The sequence below is a fragment of the Sus scrofa genome, chromosome 9 (assembly GCF_000003025.6).
Source record: "Sus scrofa isolate TJ Tabasco breed Duroc chromosome 9, Sscrofa11.1, whole genome shotgun sequence".
Taxonomy (NCBI): Eukaryota; Metazoa; Chordata; class Mammalia; order Artiodactyla; family Suidae; genus Sus; species Sus scrofa.
In genome coordinates this window covers 39,919,302-39,936,354 of record NC_010451.4, presented here as the reverse complement: position 1 = coordinate 39,936,354, position 17,053 = coordinate 39,919,302, and the positions used below count along the sequence as shown (strand labels likewise).

Sequence of the window (17,053 nt, the reverse complement as noted above, 5' to 3'; positions counted from 1 at the left end):
AATGGTGAGAGTGTGTGTATTTTCAAGGCCAGCTATAAGGGTAAAATTTTCTCTATTCTAATTTGCCTCAAGGGCAAACCGGTCATTTTTCCCCTAGTGGTAATTTGCACTAAAAGAGATGGGCAAAACATTATAATAGTCATCATACAATACGAAACCAAAAATAAAACTAAAATGATACCCACGGGAGTTACCTTGTGGCAGAGCAGGTTAAGGATCCAGCATAGTCACTGCAGTGGCTCGGGTTGCTGCTGTAGCGCGGGTTCAGGCCCTGGCCTGGGAATTTCCACCTGCCATGGGCACAGTCAAGAAAAAGATGCCCCTGACAAGGACTAAAATTCCTCATTTGTAACTGTTGTTAAGACATGGCTGGAGTTCCCATCGTGGCGCAGTGGTTAACGAATCCGACTAGGAACGATGAGGTTGCGGGTTCGGTCCCTGCCCTTGCTCAGTGGGTTAACGATCCAGCGTTGCCGTGAGCTGTGGTGTAGGTTGTAGACACGGCGCGGATCCCGCGTTGCTGTGGCTCTGGCATAGGCCAGTGGGCAACAGCTCCGATTCAACCCCTAGCCTGGGAACCTCCATATGCCTCGGGAGTGGCCCAAGAAATAGCAAAAAAAAAAAGACATGGCTAATGTCTGATTTTCACTATCTTTCTGTCTCCGGCCCCACCCTCACCTCCACCCCTCAGGCTCTAGGTAGAGTCTCCTAGCTTTTCTGCATCAGCTCCGGGCTTCTCTCTTCTGGTAGAGACTCTAAATAATGTAAAGGGGTTAAATACATTCTTCACGATAGAGAGCTGAGTCAAGGGGAGAGGGGCTGGGAAGGAAAAAGGAAAGGCAAAGTTTGGGTTGAGGACTGTGGGGGCCAAGAGAGAAAGAAGCGTTCCTGGAGTTCCCGTTGTGGCTCAGGGGTAACAAACCTGACTAGCATCCATGAGGATGTAGGTTCGATCCCTGACCTCACTCTGAGGGTTAAGGATCCAGCACTGCTGTGAGCTGTGGTGTAAGTCACAGATGCGGCTCTGCTTCAACCCCTAGCTTAGGAACTTCCCTGTGCCATGGGTGTGGCCCTAAAAAGCAAAAAAAGAAAAAAAAAAGAAAAGAAAAAAAAATGTTTCCTGCCTCTATGGACTGAAAAGAGAGGCCAGCGGATTCCCCAGGTGCTGCTCTCCACGGCAGTAGGGTTCTGGTAATGTCCTGCAAGTGATACAAGTGAAAATCAGATTTATTTTACTTACGACTGCTGGACAGTATTTCTTTGAATGTGGCACAGCATCGAGACAAGGACATATGACCACCCTCACTCTGCTTTTATGTAAGTTTTATCCATGTATATAGATAGAATGAAGTGAAATATATATACCTGATATAACTGGGAAATCATTTAATATATGCAAAAATATCTGCACATCTATCTATGTATACGTATATGACCTATATGTAAAAATAGCTCTAGACTCGGATGCTTGAATCCAACAAACTCAAAAAGACTTTGGCTAAAATAATAAAATGTGTAGACACAGCACATCTCAAGGACTTGGGAACTTTTTAAGTTATTTTAACGGTTGAGTTATTTCTTTTATCTTGTATTTTTTTTAAGCCAAACAAACCTAGATTCAAAGCCCAGCTCTTCCATGTACTAAGTAACTTTGAACAAGACTTAATCTCCTTCAACCCAGATTCCTCGCAGCAAACTGGAGCTGACTCCTGCCTTAAAGGGCCTGGTGATTGAGACACTGGCCATGACACACAGTGGCTAGTATGATGCTAATTCACAATAAGCCAAAAAATGCCCCAAACCTGAAGTCAGGTAACTACACAGACATCAACACAAGCTCAATGAAGGCAGAATGCATAAAAAAGCTGAAGCGCTTGTTTTAAAAGCACTGGACTAGGTCCTGGGAAACAATAAATAAGACAGGGCTCTGGCCCTCAGAATACATCATCCCCCCCAATGTGGAGAGGTTGCATTTCTCCCTTTTTTTTTTTTTTTTTTTTTTTTTTTTTTTTGCTTTTTAGGGCCTCACCAGCAGCATGTGGAGGTTCCCAGACCAGGGGTCTGATTGGAGCTACAGCTGGCCAGCCTACACCGCAGCCACAGCCACGTCTCCTTTTCTGAACAGTTTTCTCCTTCAAGAAAGGAGCCGTGATGTTCTCCCTAGTACCTTGGGAATTACTGAAAATTATTATGGCAACAAATCAGTCCCTTGTTTGCTGAAAAACACATATTGCCTCCGTGTCGCCACAGATCTGTAAGCTCTGCACCACCAGCAACCTTGGTCCTAGGCTGAGCCAGATGGAAATGATAAAATGCCTTCCTTGAAAGAACGCTGAGGCCTCTCTGCCTGGGGTTAAATCTATCCTCCCATGAGCTGGGAGAAAAATCACCCTCCAATTTACACTGTTCGTCCTGCTATAAAGGAAGGACCTTAGCGAGGCCAAGGGAGAGATGCTCACAAACAGCCGTGTGGTCGTGAGGACGGCAATTGACTCAAAGACCCTGGATTCCGAATTCTAGCTTTTCTGTGCTTAAATTAGTAGCTGAGGACTAAAACAAATTTTACCAAAGATAAAGCTGGCCAGATAAACATGTTTGGAGGAAGACTTAGGTAATTTTATTTCATCTCGTGGTCGTTGGTCTCTAAGCTGAAGCACTTTTTGGAGTTCCTGTTGTGGCGCAGTGGTTAACGAACCCGACTAGGAACCATGAAGTTGTGGGTTCGGTCCCTGCCCTTGCTCAGTGGGTTAACGATCCAGCATTGCGGTGAGCTGTGGTGTAGGTCACAGAGGCTGCTTGGATCCAGCATTGCTGTGGCTCTGGCATAGGCTGGAGGCTACAGCTCCGATTGGACCCCAAGCCTGGGAATCTCCATATGCCGCAGGAGCGGCCCTAGAAAAGGCAAAAAAAAGGCCAAAAAAAAAAAGTTAAGCTGAAGCACTTTTTTAAAAAGTGCCAGGGGAATTCCCCTCTTGGCTCAGCAGAAACAAACCTGACTAGTATCAAAGGTTTGATCCCTGGCCTCGCTCAGTGGGTTAAGGATCCAGCGTTGCCATGAGCTGTGGTGTAGGTCACAGACGAGGCTCGGATCTGGTGTTGCTGTGGCTGTGGTGTAGGCCGGCAGCTACAGCTCCAATTAGACCCCTCTCCTGGGAACCTCTATGTGCCGCGGCTTCGGCCCCAGAAAAGACCAAAAAAAAAAAAAAGAATAAGTACCTGTAATGTCATTTCTTGAGCCAACAACCAGGACAGGAAAGGGAAAGAACAGTGCTCTAAGTCTCTTTTTTAATGATTAATACTTCTGTGTAGATGATGAGAGAATAGTGGTAGGAATGGGCGGGGGTATCTTAAAGGAAGCAAACTAACAGTTGAAAGCCTAACTGCTGCTTTGTAAATCCTCCAGGGCAAGAATCACTTTCCCTACTTTTCCTTTGTGGTGATAGCAGTCTCTCTGCAGCTATGCAGAGACAGTGTTTGTCTGGGACATTTTCCAGAAGTGTCTTGCAACAGAATCTTGTCATAAAGTTAAATTGTGTGAAACTAACAATGATTTTCTTATGTGCAAGGGAGGCTAGAAATATCCCAGACATAACGAAAGGAAAATGAGCACAGTCTGTTTCCTCTCTTTAAGGTAATTCCATTTCCAGGAGGAATGCAGAAGTTTGGAGTTTAAAAATCAAAATGGACAGTTATCACGTATCTACTTTCCTCTTGCAAAATGAAACATGCTTTACTCCCCTGGCGTCAAAAAGGGCTGCCTGCTATAGACGCCCCCCCTGTCTACCTCTCCAGCCACATCTGCTATTCTCCATATTACGCTTGATACACTGGACAGTTTCACCCCGTCCTTGGGTGTAGGGTGGATCTGGTGACTTGCCTCCAATGAACAAAATACAGAAAAGTGATCAGGTTAGAAGACTGGTGTCCATCTCATCGCACTCCCCACATCCCCCCTCCCTCCTCTGCCTCTTGATGGCACTCTACCTGGCTGTCACTCTCTTGCCTCTTCCTTGCTGGCCCTGCTGAAGCCAGACACGCCAATCCGTGAGCTGCCCAAGGAAGAGGCCGACATGGCCAGAAAGGGAGGGAAGGATGGAGGCCTCAGTCCAACATCTCAGGAGGAACTGACTCCTGCCAAGAAGCACATGAGTGAGCAGGGAGGCCCATCTTTCCCAGTCAAGCCTTGAGATACTGCAGCCTTGAGAGTGACTCTGAGTGGAGGGTCTACCTAAGCCTGTATGGAGAGCCCATGCGATCAGATCTCCGGCGTGTTGAAAATGTGAGATAATCAATGTGTGCTTTTTCTTTTTTTCTTCTTTTTGCCTTTTCTAGGGCCGCTTCCCGAGCATATGGAGGTTCCCAAGCTAGGGGTCTAATCAGAGCTGTAGCCACCAGTCTATGCCACAGCCAGAGCAACACGGGATCGAGCCATGTCTGCAACCTACACCACAGCTCATGGCAACGCCAGATCCTTAACCCACTGAGCAAGGCCAGGGATCGAACCTGCAACCTCATGGTTCCTAGTCGTTAACCACTGCGCCATGATGCAAACTCCAATGTGTGCTGTTTTAAGGCTCTATGTTTGGAGGACTATGTTATGCAGTAGGTAACCAGGACGCTCACCCTGCAGGGTGGTTACAAGGAAAAAGTGACCTTGTAATTAAAAAGTAATTAGCAAAATGTCTGACCCCACGGTAAGCACCACACAATGTTGGCTCCATTCTCCTTCCCGTCACTCTACTGCCATGCCTCCACCATGCTCATGACACCCGTCACCTCATGTCTAGATTCCTGCGATGGCTCTGCAACTGATTTCCTTGCTTCTCTTTGTTCAGCTGGTTATCTTCCTTAAAAAAAATAAACTCCAAAAGCTCCTTGTGCCTTGATAAATTTTCACACACCGAGGTATGGGGAAGTCATTCTGGCTTACACATGAGTCAATTCAAATTTTATGCTAACTAAAATCACCTGCTTGGGGCCTACCAAACATACATTGTACACATGCTTTAACTATTAAAGAAAAAGGCACGATGACCGGAAGTAAAGAACTTCTGTATCAAAGATAAAGATGAAGTGCCTCTGTTCTGAGACACCAGTGTGGGTGTTCCTTTGAAGACAGACCCCCCTTCCCAGGTGCTAAGGCCTCAGTGACTTGCTGCATGTGCTGATCTGTTTTTGTTGTTTTTTTTTAAACTTGAAGCCATGTATCCCTGACTTGTTTGATAGTCTTTCTTCTGACAAGATATAAACCTGTGCTGAAAACCGTGCTCCTCCAGAGCAGGTCTGAGTTATCTGACAGGCCATCTTCCAGACTATAGTCTTCAGTTTGGCTCAACTGAAATTTTTCTATTTCTCTTATGGCTTGTGTATTGACTATTTTTGTCAATACCCTTAAGGAATAAAAAACAAACTGATATCCACAGCTCTCAAGGCTGTGCCCATCCTATATTTTCAAGCTAACTTCCCATGACTCTCGCACCATATCACCATGCTAGATTCATCTAGTCACTGCAGTCCACATGTAGTTTGTTATTCCTACCCCGATAACCTCACATGAAATTTTACCCTTTCAGTATTTTTCCCCTTTTACCCTGAATGCCAAACCACCACCCTCCCTGTTGCATCACTTTAAGTACCACTCAGGACTAACCTCCATAAGCTTTTCCAAACCTCACACCCCATAATAATCCTTTTCCTTCTCTAAATTAATATTTACTCATTTGGTATTTAAAATCATCAAGGGGTTCCTGTCATGGCTCAGCAGGTTAAGAACCCAATTAATATCTATAAGGATGCAGGTTCAATCCCAGGCCCTGCTCAGTGGACCAAAGATCCAGTGTTGCTGTGAGCTGTGGTGTAGGTCGCAGACACAACTTGGATCTGGCATTGCTGTGACTGTGGTACAGGCTAGCAGATGAGGCTGATTTGACCCCTAGCCTGGGAAGTTCCATATGCTGTGGGTGCAGCCCTAAAAGGAAAAAATAAAATAAAAGCATCAAAATCTAAAAACTGACAGAGCAACTTCTCAAGTCCAAGCATTCATTTTATGGGTAAAGAAACTAAGGCTCTGAGTTGAAAGCGACACAGCTGAGCAATAATGGCAATCAATTATAATTCAAATCTCAAAAAATGTTGTTATTCAATTCTAAAAATATTTACCAAATGTATTTCAGCAATTTCTACCAATATGCCATTCATTTACTTAATAAAAAGTTCCTGAGTACTTTAGGATAATTAATTTTGCTCACAAGGTAACAGGGTAGTAAAAAAACAAAAAGATAAAGCAGTAATTATACTATAGCTTGAAAAGATCCCTGATAGCAGGTTCTAGGGAGATGCAGAAGAAATCATTTATATCCTATCTTTGGTCCTTCACTCATCTACTCACTCATTCTTTCACTCAACAAATAGGTAGACAGACGGAACAGATAGACATAATTCTCACTTTCCTAAGGACAGCAAGTGGGAAAAAAAAATGTTCTTTTAACACAACTCATGAACAACACACACCTGGAGTATCCCTCTTGGTATGAAAAATTGTTTTTTTAAATATGATATCAGATCCACAAAATCTGGCATTAAAAAAATCCTGACATGTATATACATTGTTTTTTTAAGAATCTGTGCTTGGGGAGTTCCCGTCATGGCGCAGTGGTTAATGAATCCGACTAGGAACCATGAGGTTGCGGGTTCGGTCCCTGCCCTTGCTCAGTGGGTTAGCCATCTGGCGTTGCCGTGAGCTGTAGTGTAGGTTGCAGACGCGGCTCGGATCCCGCATTGCTGTGGCTCTGGCATAGGCCTGTGGGCAACAGCTCCGATTGACCCTAGCCTGGAACCTCCATATGCCGGGGAGCGGCCCAAAAATAGCTAAAAAGACAAAAAAAAAAAAAAAAAAAAAGAATCTGTGCTTGGGAGTCAGAATGACTATCAAACATTCAGTGTGATATTTGCTCAGTGAGCTTAGGCAAGCTTAAACTCAATGTTCTTTTTTCCTTTTTGCTTTCTAGGGCTGCACCCCAGCATATGGAGGTTCCCAGGCTAGGGGTCAAATTGGAGATCTATGCCACAGCCACAGCCATGCTAGATCCAAGCCAGGTCTGTGACCTATACCACAGCTTACTGCAATGCCAGATCCTTAACCCACTGAGCAAGGCCAGGGATTGAACCTGCAACCTCATGTTCCTAGTCGGATTTGTTTTCACTGAGCCACAACGGGAACTCTCAATTTTAATTAACTCATCTATAAAATGGGAATAATACTCACCTTGCATGGTATTTATGGAAATTAAAACATAAAGTACCTTAACAAATTATAGCTGTCCTGCCTTTCAAATCATCTTATATACATGAATAAGTAACATAAAAATTGTATTAACTAAAACACATTCAAATTTAATCAAGAGGGCACTGTATTACTGTCAAAAATCCACCTAAAATTCCTGCAATTATTAACTCTCCAAAATACAAGTGTACTCCTGGGGAAAAATTTTAATATAGTTATCACTGCACATAGCCTTTTACTATTTTCAGGCAGCAACATTCTAAGAATCCTTTGTGTACTAGCTGCTATGTGAAGAGAAAAATAAACCCCTATATTTTAAGGGTTTAGAATACAAATGAGAAAACAAGTGAAAACAGTTCTTTGTGTGAAGAAAGCAAATACATTCTTGCAGATTTAGGCATGAGGAAAAGATACCAGAGAAAAAAGGCCAAAAATACAGTTCAACTTAAGCAGGTAGTTTAATTATCAGAACAAAATAGGATTAATTAGGAAAAACTGTATACAAGAAATGATGTACAGAGTAATATATCCCTTTTCATTATGATTATTTTAAGAGTTTAATACATAAGATTATTTTTCAGTCTTCTGAGTTTAAATTGTTCAGGTAGCCATAAGGTTTTGTTTTTTTTTTTTTTTTTTTTGCTTTTTAGGGCAAACCTGAGGCTATGGAAGTTCCCAGGCTAGGGGTCAAATCAGAGCTGCAGTTGCCGGCCTACACCACAGCCACAGCAATGTGGGATCCAAGATGCATCTGAGACCTACGCCACAGCTCACGGCAACACGGGATCCTTAACCCAAACTGAGCGAGGCCAGGGATCAAACCCAAATCCTCATGGATACTAGTCAGATTCGGATTTGTTTCCACTGTGCCATAATGGGAACTCCAGGTCTTGAAACGTAGACAAATATAAAAGTATTTTACTGATATTCCACAATATGTTCAATGTGCTATTCCTCACAGGCAGTTCCTGGTTCAATAAGCACTGAATGATGTGCACTAAAGCAGTATTTGCAGCAGTCCCTATACCTCCATTTACAATGTGTTGCCTCAGATGATTTGTGTCTAATTTTCATTCTATATACCTGTACCTTTGGCATATCCTAGAAGTGATCAAGGGAGCTCAATCTACTAACAAATATATGTTGTCTATGTTTTCAGACTTTGTGGCCACCTGTATTTTATTTTTTGTAAGATTCATTTGCTGTATTATAAACATTTTTTCCATTTATGTTATATCAAAAAGAAAACGAACACTAAAAAGAGGCAATAGAAAAAACAAAAATAGATTTATTTTGATTTCAAATAATTTTACACCAAAACGTTCTGCTAAAACAATTGTAATTTATGGATAATACACTCTTTAAATGACACCCAGAATACATCATAGATTTGGATTTAAAATAGACTGGAATTTAAAAAAGGTCTTACTCACAATGATTTCAATAAATCAGGTACTTCATAATATAATACGAGGGTATAACCATCATGTGATGACTTCTCAATTATCCAGGGGAATAAAGACTGTCTTCAAATATGGAAAGTAATTAAACCTTTCTATGGTATTAATCTCTAAGAGCTATTCTCCTTTATAGACTACAATATTATTGTCAGTTTCATATACTTTTACTTTATAAAGAACTCCCGCAGGAAGATATTTCTGGAGGTTTTCCCATATATATACAGCTACATTTTCTGTTGTGCTGTAGGAGAAAAGAAAAGATGATCAAAAGGCAAATAAGCAAACTTTCCTGTTTAATATTTGCAGAGAACAGAAATTCTAGTTTTAAAAGATACCACTAAGCTGAAACTTTAGAAATCACATAATAACCAAATAAAAATGTCAAAATCAATTCTTCTTTCTTACTATTTACGTAAGGTAAAATAATCAGTCACCTTACAACATCTGCAAAGTATGGCACATCCAGATCCAGATTCTTATGATCAAGGGGCTTCATGATTGCCTCCTCCAGACAAAACAAAGAAAAACATCATTGATGTCATTTATGATTCGTATAACTTTGCCTCTAACCCTCGCCTTATCATTTAGACACTAACTCAATACTTTCAAGTACTGTCTTACAAAACAATCTCAGAAAGGTTCAAGTTATAAAATAAAGTAAGGCCTAGCTCTCCATAATGACTAGATATTCTCATTACTGAATGCAATAGGTAAGAAACCAAAAAAATAGAGAATGCACTGGAGCTTTCTCCTAACAAGCCTCTGTAATTCAGAATTCAGTTTAACATTTCTTGAATTCTGTCCGAAATATTATCAGAAATACTTCTCCCCAACAGTTTCATCTTTAGCACAATGTCATCAGGACAAAGATCCAATGAGTACTACATATTATAAAGGAGATAAGACTGAAATTATGATGCAAGTAGTTCTAAATTCTTGCATAAGGAGTTACTTATGAATGATCTTGGGCTCTTAGAAGAAAAAATATAAACACATAAAGTATTGCTTCCTAAAACTTTTTTATATACACACACATATTAAACATAACATTTTTCTTTGTCAATGACAGAACTGTAATTGCCTTATTTGTAAGTTTTTAGTTTTAGCTATTATTAAAAAAATCTAAGCAATCTAAAAAATACAATAAACTGGGGAATATAACAAAAAAGAAACAGACTCACCGATACAGAGAACAAACTCATGGTTACCAGTGGGGAGAGGGAACACAGGGAAGGGAATTAAGAGGTACAAACCATTATGTGTAAAATAACCTACAAGGATGGAGTTCCCTTGTGATGCAACAAGTTAAGGACCTGGCATTATCACTGTAGCAGCTGAGGTCACTGCTGTGGCACAGGTTCCATCCCTGGCCCAGGAACTTCCACATGCCTTGCGAATGGCCAAAATAAACAAATAAATAAAATTAAATAAACTACAAAGATATATTGTACAAAATGGGGAATTCATATTTCATATCTTATAATAACCATAAATGGAGTACAACCTTTAAAAATTATGAATCAGTATATTTATATACTTCTAACTTATACTGGACATCAATCATACTTCAATTAAAAAATTTTAAGCATTTATGAAACAATCTATAATTTTCCATATTATCAACAGCAATAATAGCAATCATTTTTTGAGCAAACTCTTTAAAATAATCAAATGGATACCAAGATATCAAGAAAATAAACCTTTGTTTTATCTTTGTCAGTTCAGTTCCCAACTTTTCCATTGAAGGGAGCCTCTTCTACAGGACTCTTTCTAATTTGACTCTGTAAGCCATGTGAGCCACTCTTACCGATGGGGGTGTGTGATGTCCTTAGGTATGCAAAAGTAGGGATAAGTGTAGAGAAACTCTCCTCTAGCATTAACTGTAGGCCTGCTTAGAACATCTATTTCTCATGTTTGTATTATAAACCACTTGGCTTATATATGCTTTACATCCCCAGTAAATGTAAGAACTCTGTCTACACTGCAGCTCTTCTAAAGTATTCTGAGCACCGTACTGTGTTCACTCATTCATTCTCTTATTTATTCAATGAACACTTATTGAGCACTCATTATTCTTTACCTCCTGGAAAAAAGGCATGTGAACTCTGTGGCTAAGAGCTATGTCTCATTCACCACTGTATTCCTTTTTTAAAAAAAATTTTTATTATAGTTGATTTACAATGTTCTGTCAATTTCGCTATACAGTCAAATGATCCGTTATACACATCATCACTGTATTCCTAATACCCAGCTCAAAGGCTGATGCAAAGCAGGCAAACTTGTTGAATATATGGATGATAGGTAACATGAAAAAAGTAATTATTAATAACAGCATTTTTATGAAACAAATGTCAGATTTTAGAACAGAGTTAAGGAGCAAAACTGAAGTGAAATAAACAGGTGAAATGATGGCACAATAAAAACTAAGCTGGGTGGAAGGAAATATGATCCCAACTTCGTAAAGGACTAACCACATGACCTAGGGCCGTTTAGAATCTTAATCTACGGAATGGAGAAGCTGTCTGAGATAACCTCTGAGGTCTCTGATAGTGCAAGAATTTTGTAATGATACAATCAGTGAGTCTTTTACTGAACAGCTTCTTTTGTGTTATCCCTATGATGAACCGCCCCAAGGAGTTTATAATAAAGGTAGAGAGAATAAAACAGGGTAGTATAAAATCTGTGATCAAAAGCATAAGGAAAATTCATAGAAGGAATAAAAAGCTTCAAGGAGAAAGCTGTGTCTTAAAAGGGGGGAGAATTTGTTAAATGGAGGAAATCAGGATGTGCCAACAAAGAATACAAGATGAGCATGCCCCATATATTCCCATCATTGTCACACAACTGTGACTAGTTCCCATTAAGTCAAACACCTTCAGGAGAACACTGAGAAAAGGTATTCCCACTCCTACCCCACTCCCACCCCACTCCCACATCCAATTCCACTTGCCAGGTCACAGGATCTCTGGTGATATTTGGCCAGGAAAGGGAAAGGGGCCATCAAATATATTTAGAAAGGACACAATAAGCATCGGCATGCCATTACCTCCATATACTTTTTGAGATCAGTCAAATTCATAACCATTCCTGTAACAGGATCAATCTAAAGAACAAACAAAGGTGAATATTACCATAACATGCTCTTCATATTTAAACCTCTGATAAATTATCAAAGGCTGCACAATGTGCAGAAACTGTGCCCAAATTTGCCTTCATCCCCCAGACAATCCACCTCAGCATGGAACCGTCAAGAATGCCTAGAGAGGGAGTTCCCGTCGCGGAGCAGTGGTTAACGAATCCAACTAAGAACCATGAGGTCGCGGGTTCGATCCCAGACCTTGCTCAGTGGGTTAAGGATCCGGCGTTGCCGTGAGCTGTGGTGTAGGCTGCAGACATGGCTCGGATCCCGCGTTGCTGTGGCTCTGGCGTAGGCCAGTGGCTACAGCTCCAATTCAACCCCTAGCCTGGGAACCTCCATATGCCATGGGAGCGGCCCAGGAAATGGCAAAAAGAAAAAAAAAAAAAAAAAAAAAAAAAAAGAATGCCTAGAGAAGCATCCTTTTCATTGTCCTGCTTTTCCACCTGTTCACATATAGCACATTAAAGATGACATTGTGGGAGAGGAAAGGCCTGAAATGGCAGCAGCTCACCATAACACAAAGACCAACACTGAAGCAATACAGATTTGAACAGAATTTTTCAACACAGAATCCATCACGTTGGCTGAAAGAGGCCCCATCAATCTGCACAAACCACACAGATATTTTCAGCACGTACCTCTCCATGTACTGTCACCACAACTATGGGGAAGAAAACAAAATACCAAAAAAGCAGCATGACTTTCAACAGATTAACATCCAGACACAGTTAGCAACATAAATTATTAGTTCTCTACCCTAGTCTTATTTTCCCCCAGAACATCTGTTCTTTTAGTTAAGGTCTTTTTAGCAACTAAAGCAAGACTTGACCAATGCAGAGGAACTTAGTAGAGCTTAGCTAAGGCCAAAAAGGGTATAAATTCCACTAATGATGTTGACACACTCGGTAGGTATCTCCACTAGGAGGATCAATACGCTGCTTGATCACTGCCCATAAAAGTAGAAAATGTACAAGAAGAAACCCAGCTACAATTCTGGGCAGTACCTTTCTGAGCAAAAAAAACTACTACTGGGCCAAAAACTTATCCCTTTACTCATGCGAATATAAACATAGTTTACAGTCATGACCTATAAATTAACAAGTACTTGTATGAAGCTTTTGAAAATCCTGAGAATTCCCACCGTGACTCAGTGAGGTTACGAACCTGACCAGTATCCATGATGATTCGGGTTTGATTCCTGGCCTTGCTCAATGGATTAAGGATCTGGCATTGCCATGAGCTGCAGTGTAGGTCACAGATGCGGCTCAGATCGGCACTGCTGTGGTGTAGGCTGGCAGGTGCCGCTCCAATTTGACCCCTAGCCTGGGAATTTCCATATAGCACAGGTGTGGCCCTAAAAAGCAAAAGGAAGGAAGGAAGGAGGGAGGGAGGACAGTCTTGACAATCAGAGTCCTTCACATTTTTTTTCAGCTCAATACAAACCATCAGGTATTAAGTGGTAAGTGAGCAAACTAAGAATGAGAGATATAAGTAAGAGGCAGTAACTAAACTAGAAATCCCAATCTAGCATCTTTTCTGGTCTTTTTACTCCATCATACATACGCTATGATACTTTATAGTTAATACAGCTGGTTTTTGAGACATCATCTGTATCTCAAATAATAAGTGTCTTGTCCTTGCAAAAATTAATTACTTTCTTGGAAAAATAATCTCTGCTGGCAAAGTTTTAGACCCTAACCCATTTTTCTAGCATACGGCATGTCCTGGGCCAATATTCCCCTTCTTCAGTCATTATTTACTCAAAGAATAAAATCTAATCTTAACACTGGCTCAGTAATACCCAATTAGAAGGAAATACAGTGCTAAAAGAATGTCATGTACTCTACGGCCAAGGAAAAAATTATTTAAACCATTCATTGTTTTGAACTACCTATAACAGCAGGCAGTTGCAAAGTAAAACTCAAGATATACCTAACCAAGGCAACAGATCTTTTCATTTTGTTCTTCCATTTCCTTACTCATTCAAGGCTCAAAGTGTTCATGGTTTGTCTCTAAGGTTTCTTAGTAAGACTACATTTGCTAAACACTCTTTCATCATTGTTGAAAATTTCACCCGTTTTTCTCTCACCTTTATAATTGTGCCCATGGCCATTTGGATTGTTGCATTTCCCAAAGAGTTTCAAGTTTTCTTCATTACTGAGAGATTTGCTAATTTAAAAAAAAAAAAAGTCAACATGACACATTTCAGACACCTTCTCTGTTCTCTACACTTATCGTCTGCTCTAGCCTTTGAAAATTTTCACAATTTATTATTCTTTAGCTCACCAAATGGAGAGTTACAATTTGACTTGATTACTTAATTTTATGTCAGGAACCAGAGTATGTCCCCTAATTAGACTACTATACCATACAAATTAGCAAAAATAAATTCAACATCCTTGATCCACAGCAAGATTTCAATAACTAATCTGCTCAAGGCCCTTGCATTTTTCGACTCAACATTTACTATATTACTAGGCACCGACTGAATGAAGCAAAAGCACATGGTAATTATTTAAAAAAAAAAAAAAAAAGTTTGTTTTCAACTGGCTTAAAATCTCATTCCTCCCAAAAAACAATCTCTGACCTTTCCTTTAAAACGTTTTTATTATCCCTCAACTATTGCCTAATATTGATAACTTCACCTGTACATTGAGGAGTATTCGAGTTAGGTGAAACTTTAAAATTACAATACTCATGGAGGAGTTCCCATCGTGGCTCAGGGAAATGAATCTGACTAGCATCCATGAGGACACAGGTTCAATCCCTGGCCTAGGGCTCAGTGGGTTAAGGATGTGGCAGTGCCATGAGCTGTGCTGTAGGTTGAGATGCGGCTCAGATCTGGCATTGCTGTGGCTGTGGTGTAGGCCAGCAGCTACGGCTCTGATTTGACCCCTAGGCCTGGGAACCTCCAAATGCCACAGGTGTGGCCCTAAAGACAAAAATAATAATAATAAAAATAAAATAAAATTACGATACTCAGCGTATGTTCTAAACAGAGAACAATTTTCTCAACGGATTTTTATATTTATACCTGTCCAATCAACAGTGCATCTGCAAGGAGGCTCTACAACCCTCACATGTTTGAGCTTCCTATTAAATAACCCCTTTCTCTGTGAGACACTATTACTTTCCTCATTCTCTCCTGCTCACCCACTTCTTACATTCCACGTGCCACAATTCACAAAGCTTCTGCACAAAATTACCTCACTCTACCCTCCAAAAAATTGGCCAGTTTGTACATTCCAGAAGTAAGGCTAAGACAGGTCTTGATCACTGCTGCATGCCTGTTACCTAGCCCAAGACCTGACAAAAAATACCTGTCCTGTGAATGAATGCATCAATCCTCTTAGGTAGAAATTATTATCCTGGTTTCACAGAGGAGGAAACAGATGCTCAGAGAGTGGAGCCTTCTACTAAGTGGCAAATATCCCCTCAAAATCAACTCTTCAATTCGACCCAGCAGTCTGAGTACTCTGGGTTCAATCCCAACTGTGCTGCTTGCCAATGCTCCTGACATAACAGCAGCTAACATGAACTGAGTGTTTACGATGTGCCGGGTACCGCGTAACGTGGGCGAGCTCAACTCCTTTGAAGGTCACAGCGACCCTCTAAGCTAAATTAGAGCAATCCGAGGGACCAAGAAGTACGTTCAGGTCGCAGAGCCAGCGAGAGGACCCTCCGGGCTGCGTACCCTGGGCCGTCGCCCTCCGCAGTCACTGCACAGCCCCTCTGGAGCCTGGTCAACTCGCTATCACGGCTCTTAGGTGGTCGACGAGGCCCGGCGGCCCTAAGAAGGCACCCAGCGCCCCCGCCCCGCCGCGCGCCCCCGCCCCGCCGCGCGCCCCCGCCCCGCCGCGCGCCCCCGCCCCCGCCGCGCGCCCCCCCGCCCCGCCGCCGCGCGCCCCCGCCCCGCCGCGCGCCCCGCCTATTCAACGTAGGGTACCCCGGCCGACCCCCGACGTCCGGGCGCCAGGCCCTCCTAGGCCCAGGCCTCGAAGGCCCCGCCCTCGCTACTCTCACCGTGGGCACACCCACCTGTGGAGCCGATGGGACGCGCTGAAGGACGCGAGGCGGGACACTCGCGCCCGCCGGTGGGGGCCTGAGTCAGCGTCGCTCCTCATTCCGCCCGCGAGGCAAGGCCGAGCCTCCTGCCCCGGGGCCGCCGCCTGCCTGGGGGAATGGGCGGGGCCTCCCTCCGCGGCTGCGCAGTGCGGCAGGCGCCCCGGAAGCGCCCTGCGGCTGAGCTCCCTCTGCCGGCTTGGAGGCCGCACCGGGCTTTCCGTTATCTCGGGAGAGCAAGAGCTCACAGAGCTGGGCGTGCCTTAGAGTAGATGGGGTCTGGTGGCCTTCATTTTTCTGTCCGCTAAACCTGAGGCCACGTCGTGCAGTTAGGGTGCGCGTGGGCCTACTTTGAATCAGGGAGGGACTTCATTGAGCCGCCCTTCCCACTCGCTTCTGGAAAGCCCAGGGTTACGGTGTAAACCTCCAGTGGCAGGATGAGATGAGTCCCAGGACCAGTCTACTTATAGCTTAAAAGGCGGAGAAATTTGAGGGCACGTGTAGGACCACGTGGTCTTCAGAACCGATATTACCTTTGGACTGTTTGGAACAAAGGGGAGTTCTCAAGCTGTCCTTATCGTCCACATTCCTGCATGGACCCATTTATCACTTGGTTGCCACAGTGTAAGCACATGCACCCATGAACATACACACATTAGCAATTTTCTGTTCACCGCAGACACCTCGGAGTGATAGGATCTTGTTTCCTCACATCTACTCCTAAGGAGTGATCAAACTACTTAGAGTTGCCAGCATGCACCATGTCATCTCTTGCCTCCCTTCATCCTTTCATTAGTTACCGAGTGTGTACTATGTTGCTGGCATGTTCCAGGCACTGGAAATAGATAAAATCATGGGCATGGCAGAAATATAAGCCCCAATGATTTCTCTCAAATGTCTCCTGTCTCCAGCTATATATGTTGTTCATTCTGCATTATCGTTATTATTAATATGTTATGTAGCAAATATTCCTCACACATTTTCAAGTTTTTTCTCCTCTCCTCCACTGGACTGTAAAAGAACTTTGAATAATTATAAACCAGAGTTTTGTTTTGTTTTGTTTTTTGTCTTTTGTCCTTTTTTTAGGGCCGCACCTGCGGCACATGGAGG

General features: G+C 42.4%; 1 protein-coding gene across 2 annotated transcripts; it reads right to left on the bottom strand.

The window, feature by feature from the left end:
* On the bottom strand, window positions 8,551-16,198 carry PTS (6-pyruvoyltetrahydropterin synthase). Of its 2 annotated transcripts, none has more exons than XM_005667339.3 (6): window positions 15,920-16,198; window positions 13,971-14,050; window positions 12,520-12,542; window positions 11,789-11,845; window positions 9,177-9,247; window positions 8,551-8,983 (listed from the first exon to the last, which is right to left on the bottom strand). In XM_005667339.3, the coding sequence occupies exons 1-6, from the start codon at window positions 16,003-16,005 to the stop codon at window positions 8,860-8,862; spliced, it is 441 nt and encodes a 146-aa protein (XP_005667396.1). In that variant the 5' UTR covers window positions 16,006-16,198; the 3' UTR covers window positions 8,551-8,859. The 2 variants fall into 2 exon arrangements, with proteins under 2 accessions (XP_005667396.1, XP_020918450.1); XM_021062791.1 differs by lacking the exon at window positions 15,920-16,198 and adding an exon at window positions 15,828-15,910 and having other exon boundaries at window positions 12,393-12,542.

What these genes read in the sequence shown, in the direction of transcription:
- PTS (XM_005667339.3), bottom strand. Translation starts at nt 16,005, where the DNA reads ATGAGGAGCGACGCTGACTCAGGCCCCCACCGGCGGGCGCGAGTGTCC. An exon ending in TGGTGACAGTACATGGAGAG is followed by an intron (nt 11,846 to 12,519) that starts GTACGTGCTGAA and finishes TTTGTTCTTTAG; the next exon opens with ATTGATCCTGTTACAGGAAT. An exon ending in TACTTTGCAGATGTTGTAAG is followed by an intron (nt 8,984 to 9,176) that starts GTGACTGATTAT and finishes TTTCTCCTACAG; the next exon opens with CACAACAGAAAATGTAGCTG.